The sequence below is a fragment of the Peromyscus eremicus genome, chromosome 9, assembly GCF_949786415.1.
Source record: "Peromyscus eremicus chromosome 9, PerEre_H2_v1, whole genome shotgun sequence".
Lineage (NCBI taxonomy): Eukaryota > Metazoa > Chordata > Mammalia > Rodentia > Cricetidae > Peromyscus > Peromyscus eremicus.
Window position 1 is genome coordinate 51639128 of NC_081425.1, and position 6725 is coordinate 51645852.

Here is a 6725-nt window from a genome sequence, read left to right on the forward strand (position 1 = left end):
CTTTTTATTTGAAGCAAGTGAATAGCGTTGCCCCCAGGTGCCCCAGGGCATTAGGCCGTAAGAAATCCTCTCAATCTGGCCATTTCCTGCTTCTGGGCTGCTGTTCCCCATGGACAGCAGAGGGCAGCAGAAGCCTGGTTCCCAGGTGTCCTCCCTGCCAACCACATCCAGCCTCCACTGAGCCACGCTTCCAGGGGCGCATCTCCGTGTAATGGAGAGGTGCCAGGGGCCCCAACGTGTCCCGGGCACTCACAGGAGTGGCTCAGATGTTCTCAGGCTTCTTGTCTTGGCCAGTTTTGATATCCACCCAAGGAGCAGTCACAGTTCAGGGTCCACGTCCCACAGGCCGGGGGAGAGAGAGGAGACGGCCCGATCTTGATAAAGCAATAGCTATCCAGAGAAAGCCTTTCCACCTGTGTCCAGGTGAGCTGGGATTGAGTCACGGAAGAAAACGCCAGTGAGAAGAAAGGCATACTGCACTGCAAAGAACCCGGTTGCTGCTGCCTCTGTGGCTATTATTGCTTGAGGATGAAGGTGCTTTGTCCCCAGGAGGCCATGGCCATGCTTACTGTTATCCTTATTAGCCACCTAATTAGGGGGCACACTGGGGTGAGCAGAGGAGGTGAGGGTGCGCTGGGCACCCTCCAAGAAGAGCAGCTAGGTGACAGCAGGGAAGCCTGTTTGTTTAGCACCCAGCACGTGTGCACCCTCCCAGACATGTGCATATATGGAAACAGGAGTGTGGCCGGGTCTGCACAAGCACGTAACTGAGTATGTCCAACAGTATGTCCACGGGTGCATGCAGAAGGAGCATGGCGTGGGCAGGCACACTTGGAAGTGTGGGCACACCTGGAGGGAGGCTGCCACTGTGGATGCTGAACAGGTACCCAAGCACCTTGAGCATCCACAGGAAAGGCCAGAGGGCACAAGGCTGAGCCGAGAAGAGAAGGTCATGGCTCACCCATTCCTGCACCCGCTGCGTCACTCAGGCACATCAGCCAGGGAGTGGAGCATGGGGGCACTGTAGATAAAGGGGACCACTGGTGCACGCATAGAGGAGAACCTGAACACTGGGTGCCCGGGGCATACATAGGTGATTACAGTAATGGGAATGGCTTCCCTGGTATGTGCCCAGGCCCACCTCTCTGTGTATGTGTGTGTGTGTGGGGGGGCACAGATATAGGTTAACCCCGTGTGACTTCACTTGGAGCCACAAGTTGCTCACAGAAGTCTCCACCCACCATACAGCGCCACCCTGAGGAACCCAAAGGACTTAACTTCCCTCTAGGCACTGAGATCCACCACAACATGTCGGTATACCAGTGTCTGTCCCTTGAAACTGGGGGCCAGGAGCAGCTGGGCATCTCCAGCCGGCATGTAGCAGAAGGCCCGAGGGGCCTGTACAGCCAGCTCCTGGAACCGTACAAATTTCTGTCGCCCCTCGTCCCACTGGTAGATCTGCGTGAAGGAGAAGTCACTGCCCAGTGCCAGGTAGCGGTGGCCACCCACCAGGAAGGGCTGCAGGGCCAGCGAACCCCGGGAGGGAAGGGCCTGCACCTCAGAGAAACGGGCACCCTCCCAGCGCAGGATCTTGGAGTCACCGATGTAGCGACTAAGACACAGGTAGCTGTCTCGGCCGGCACGAAAGTGTTTCACGGCCTGGGCATCGGGTACCTGGGTCACCTCTCCCTGGGCCACAAACTGCTTCTGAGTACGACTCCACTGATAGATGACAGGTGCCTGAGAACTGCTGGACACAATCAACCGTGGCTTGCCCTCCCCATCCACAAACTCGAGGTCAGTGTCACGGTGCCAGGCGTGCAGGGCCTGGTGGGAATAGAAGCCATTCTGGTGCCAACGGTAGAGGCTAGTGGCACCCGCCTTGGAGCTGTCGGCCACTGCAAAGTACCAGTCGCCGTCGATGCGGAAGGCTTCCAGGTCGTTGGGCTTCCGCACACGCTGTGGGTCGATGTCCTGCAGCTTGGTGAAACGTGTGGTGTTGGGGTCCCAGTGGTAAATGTACGAGCCACCGAACAGCTGGGCCACGACTACATAGAGCTGGCCATCCACCACCATGGGCTTGCAATGCACGGCCGAGGGGGCTGCCGGGACAGAGCACGTGGAATTAGGCAGTGTCTGGTAGCTCCCGCCTTTTCCCACCCAGATGAAAGATCAACCCCCAAACATGGCCCACAACTGAGATCTGCTATGGAAGTCCACTCCCAGCGCAGTCCCACGCAGGACTCAGGGGTCCGTAATGTGTTTTGTTTGTTGAGACAGGGAAGCCCTGGCTGGCCTGGCCCTTATGATATAGACTAGGCTGGTCTTGAACTAGCAGTGATTTTCTTTCTTTACGTCCCAAGTGCTGGGATTACAAGTGTAAGCCACCGTACCTGGCAAGCTCTGTTTTGTTTTTCTCCTGAGACAGGTTCTTGCTATACAGTCAAGCCTGGTTTTGAATTCTCCACACTCCCACCTCCACCTCCCAAATGCTGGGATTATAGGTGTGAACCATCATGAACCCAGGACTTGATACTTGCTAGGCAAGCATTCTATCCACTGAGCTTCATCCCTAGCTCTCAGTATTGACTTTATTTATTTATTGTTTGTTTGAGTCAGAGTCTCTCTATTATGTAGCCCTGGCTGACCTTGAACTCACAGAGATCCACCTTCTTTGCCTTCCAAGTGCTGGGATTAAAGGCGTGTATCCTATACACATTATTTTGTAGATACTGGCCTTTCTCAAACCCAGGAAAATCTTTATGGGCCAGAAACCATTTTCTTTAATCCATCCTCCTTCCTTTAGGCATTGACTGGAGTTGGACAACATAGCCTCCTATCACCTTCCCCTGGATAGGGCCAGCCTAGGCAGGCCACATGCGGGTACCTGGAATTCTATCATAGTCTCGAAGCTGTCGTTCCACATAGTCCCACTTCAGGATGGTGCAGGCGCTGGCACCTGGCTGGGCCAGAGCCAAATAGAGGTCGCTGGAGTAGAGGAAGGGTTCCGCTGACACCGCCGGGAAGGCCAGTGTCTGGTAGAGGACGAAATCTGCAGGGACGGGAGGTACAGGGGAGTGGAATCAACACCAAGGAGGAAGGCGCCAGCCCACGGGGTGGTCGTGGGGACCCGGTGGCGATAGAAGCTGGGTGTGCCCAGCCGGGTGGCCTTCTGTTGGAGGCCAGGGCCCCATCCTACCGGTTGTGATGCAGTCAAACTCCCGAAGAGGCAAGTCTTGCACCTTGTGCTCCTGGAAGCGGGGCGGGCTGGCGCAGTAGATGGGGGCCACGGTGGTGTTGGTGTGTGCCAGCCACTCCACCAGCCACTTCACCTTGCAGTCACAGTTAAGTGCATTGCCCCGGAGGTCTCTGGATTGTGAGGGGTGGGGGCAGAGGGAGGGGGCAGACCCTCAGCTGCTCTGCACACCAGCCCGCCTGGCTTTCAGAAGCTGCTGTGAGATGCTCACAAATAGCTAGGTGACACAGCCCCCACACAGCACAGGCATGGCCAGAGGTGTGCTGGCTGAGCCTAAGGCCCTGCTTGCTTACCTACCTGGCCAGGTGTCTTTGGTTTTTTTGTTTGTTCTCATTTTTAATTTTTGTAACACCAGGCATTGGAGCCCAGGACCTTGCACATTCTAAGCAAGTGCTCTAAATCACCAGCCCTGTTTTCACTTTTTAATCATAGGACAGAAGTTTACTGCTATGATCCCCCTGCTCAGCCTCCTGAGTGTCTGAGATTACAGGCCTGTAAAGCTGGTCCTGGTGCCAGGCTTCTTTGGCAGTGGCTAATCTATCCCTCTGTATGTTGCTTCCCTGTTGACAGAATTCAATTTTATTTTTGTATAAATAATGGCAAATGACTGCAGATATGCTAAAGTTCTTTAATATTAATTCAAATCAACCATACATTAAAAAAAAAACCACATGTATTTGCCAGACATATCTAATGTGCATTTGAGAAAGGCTATGGGGACTCAAGAGCCCCGATTTGGAAGGCTCTCAGCTATATCTAACTTGACCTCACCTCCTCAAAGTCCCCAAACCCACCCACCCCCAAGTCTCTGATCACTCTGATTCTGACTCCCTCTCTGCTCCCTCCGGGGGTATGCTCTCTGTGGCATTGTGGGAAGAGGCAGGATTCAGGCCTTACAAGTCACTCAGGATGTCCAGGGGACGAAAGATATCTCTGGGCAGTGTCTGCAGGTTATTGTTGGCCAGTGAGCTGCAAGAGAGACCCCAGGGTCACCAAAGATCATGACCAGGTCCAGGGGACACAACGGGTTCCAGTCCCACGTGGGCATAGAGATCAGGTACTCACAGGTGTGTCAAGGACTTGAGTCCTCGAAAGGTAAACTTGGAGAGTGCCCAGATGTCATTGTTCTCGATGAAGCTGGGGACAAGAACCCGCCTCAGCTGCCACTCAGGGTCGAACCCCCCCCCCCCCCCCCCCCCCCCCGCGAGTTCCTTACATCTGAGGCCAGACCCCAGCACAGGAGCCAGAAACAGGCTTCCATAGTGTGCAAAAAAAGGTCACACCCATAGGGACAGGGTGTTAGGCAAGATGACAGGGGCATGGGCGAAGTGGCCTTCTGCCCCATCCTGCTGTCAGGAGACTCAAGGGCTCTTCCCTCCCACCCCACTGCGCTCTCAGCCCACTGGGGCCTGGGCTCCCTCCCTCTACCCTGCCCTTGACCCTTCCCTCCCACACACAGGTACTGCAGGTGCGACAGTCCTGTGAAGGCATTGTCTCCAATGAGCGTGAACTTGTTGGAGTTGAGTAACCTGGGGAGACAAAGGCAGAATTAGAACTCGCAAGGGTGTGCCTGCTCCCCATGCCCAGTGCCCCACCCTTGAGCTGCCTCCACATCTGGCTGCCCTTCCTCCAGACCTCAGGACCCCTGGAACAGCAAGACCAGGTGTGAACTGATTTTCACATCGCAAGCTCCCGGTTTGCTCCTGAATATGGTGGGAGGCAATGTTGCCCTGCCGAGCTGGCTCCTGGCCCAATTCCACAGCATCTCCTCTTCCTGGCTTCTCACCCGCACCCCAACCCACTCCAGCCCTGCACAGACAGCTGTCCACCATGCCTCCCAAACTCTGATCCCTGGAGTCACCTGTATCTAAGAGGAGCCCCCCAACCCCCAACCCCCACCCCCGAAGTGTCCAGTCTTTGGCACTGGCCCAAGAGTCTCTAGAGAAGCCAAGTCTGTGTTCTACACCCCACATTCTTGGCTTCTGTGTGCAGTTTCCCCGATGCCTGGACTCCTGACCCCATGCCACTCCACCTTCTACACCTTCTATCAGGGCATCTGCATTTTCAAACACCACTTCCACCCACGCTCACACAAGCTCAGCATCTCTCTGGTTCTACCGTGTTCCCGCCCGCCCTTCCACAAAGCCCATCCATACAAGAACTGTAACAGGGGCAGGTGGGAGAAGGCTCCATCTTGGATCTCCGAGAAAGCAGCATTCACCAGGGTCCTGCAAGGAACACACAGTCAATACCGTGTCAACGTCTGAAGGACCTGTACTGGGCACAGAGGGAGACAGGGCAGCGGCGTCTGTTCTCAGCAGCCCCGAATCCCGACCTGCATCTGCCCTTTACTTCCCAAACTCAATACCCTCCTTCACCACTCTTCTCCTCTGCTGCCTCCAGGAGCACCAGTGGCCCCAGCCTCACCTTCCCTCTCAGCCAAAACAGCAGGTTCCATTACCATCACCAATGCCATTATCCAACACCCACAGCGTGTTGGTGCTGCTGAGGGATGGGGTAGCAAGATGAGGGACCTGGCAGCCTCTCTAGTCCCACAGGCCAGGGTGGGGGTCATGGGCCAGTTGCTGCAAGTGAGGCTGGCCCAGCTGTGTGCAGAACAGCAGACCCAGTGGCAGGAGTCTGGCCCGTGCCAAGCTCCCACGAGGGCATTCTCACTTGTCACCCGCCCCACCCCCCCCCATGCCATCAGTTGTCCTGCTTTCTGTCCTTGGTGTGACCTCACAGGGAAGGGCCAGCATGCTCATGTAGACACTCCCTCCAACCCACACATAGTAGGTCTCATTATGCTACTGGTGGTGATGATTCATTCTTGGCCATGAACTCTGGTTTTCCCTAGCTATGGCTGCTGTATGATTACAGAGCTCCCCGCAGACTGGGGCCTGGAACTCCTCAGTTCTGAGGAACCCCGAGAGTGCTCCAGGTCCGTATCCTCTGCAAAGAGGAGCAGGGTTTCTCTCTTCCAGAGCCCTCCGTGCCATCCTTCCCTTCCCCACCCCCCACCCCCAGGCTAGGTACACACTCACAGGGAGATGACCTCTGAAGGCAGGTTCTTGGGCACTGCCTTAGAGTCCACGCAGAAGGCGGTGTCCCTGGTGCAGGAGCAGCTGGGTGGGCAGGGGGGCGTCTTAGGAGGCCTCTTGGCACTGGCTTGCAGCATCAGGCAAAAACCCAGCGTGGACAACACCAGTAGCCCGCGCCCTGGGCCCAGCTTGGCTCGTAGCCCGGCCATGCCTCCTGCAGGGTCTCCCCTACACCGGCCTGCCGGCGCCCTGCTACTCCCTGCAAGCTGCTCGGCTCCTCTCGGGAGCTTCCACCTCCGGGGGCTGCCGCAGCTCTGGGCCACCCGCACTCTAGGCGCCACCTATTCCTCCTGACCTCAGGCGGTGGCTGCAGTCCTTTCAGCTCGGAAGCGCTGCGCGGAACTGGGACCGCAACTACCGGCGGCCGG

General features: G+C 56.5%; 1 protein-coding gene across 1 annotated transcript; it reads right to left on the reverse strand.

Moving 5' to 3' along the window:
- Lgi3 (leucine rich repeat LGI family member 3) lies at positions 1 to 6725 on the reverse strand. The gene is made up of 8 exons (XM_059274351.1): positions 6301 to 6725; positions 5413 to 5484; positions 4714 to 4785; positions 4322 to 4393; positions 4154 to 4225; positions 3200 to 3369; positions 2888 to 3052; positions 1 to 2102 (listed from the first exon to the last, which is right to left on the reverse strand). Exons 1-8 carry the CDS (start codon positions 6504 to 6506, stop codon positions 1285 to 1287), a joined length of 1647 nt encoding a protein of 548 aa, XP_059130334.1. The 5' UTR covers positions 6507 to 6725; the 3' UTR covers positions 1 to 1284.

Bases quoted from the DNA above. Each gene is read 5' to 3' on its own strand.
- Lgi3 (XM_059274351.1), bottom strand. From the start codon at position 6,506: ATGGCCGGGCTACGAGCCAAGCTGGGCCCAGGGCGCGGGCTACTGGTG. The intron at 4,394-4,713 runs GTGTGTGGGAGG...TCTTGTCCCCAG, and splicing joins CTGTCGCACCTGCAGTACCT to CTTCATCGAGAACAATGACA. The intron at 4,226-4,321 runs GTGAGTACCTGA...TCTCTCTTGCAG, and splicing joins CTCAAGTCCTTGACACACCT to CTCACTGGCCAACAATAACC.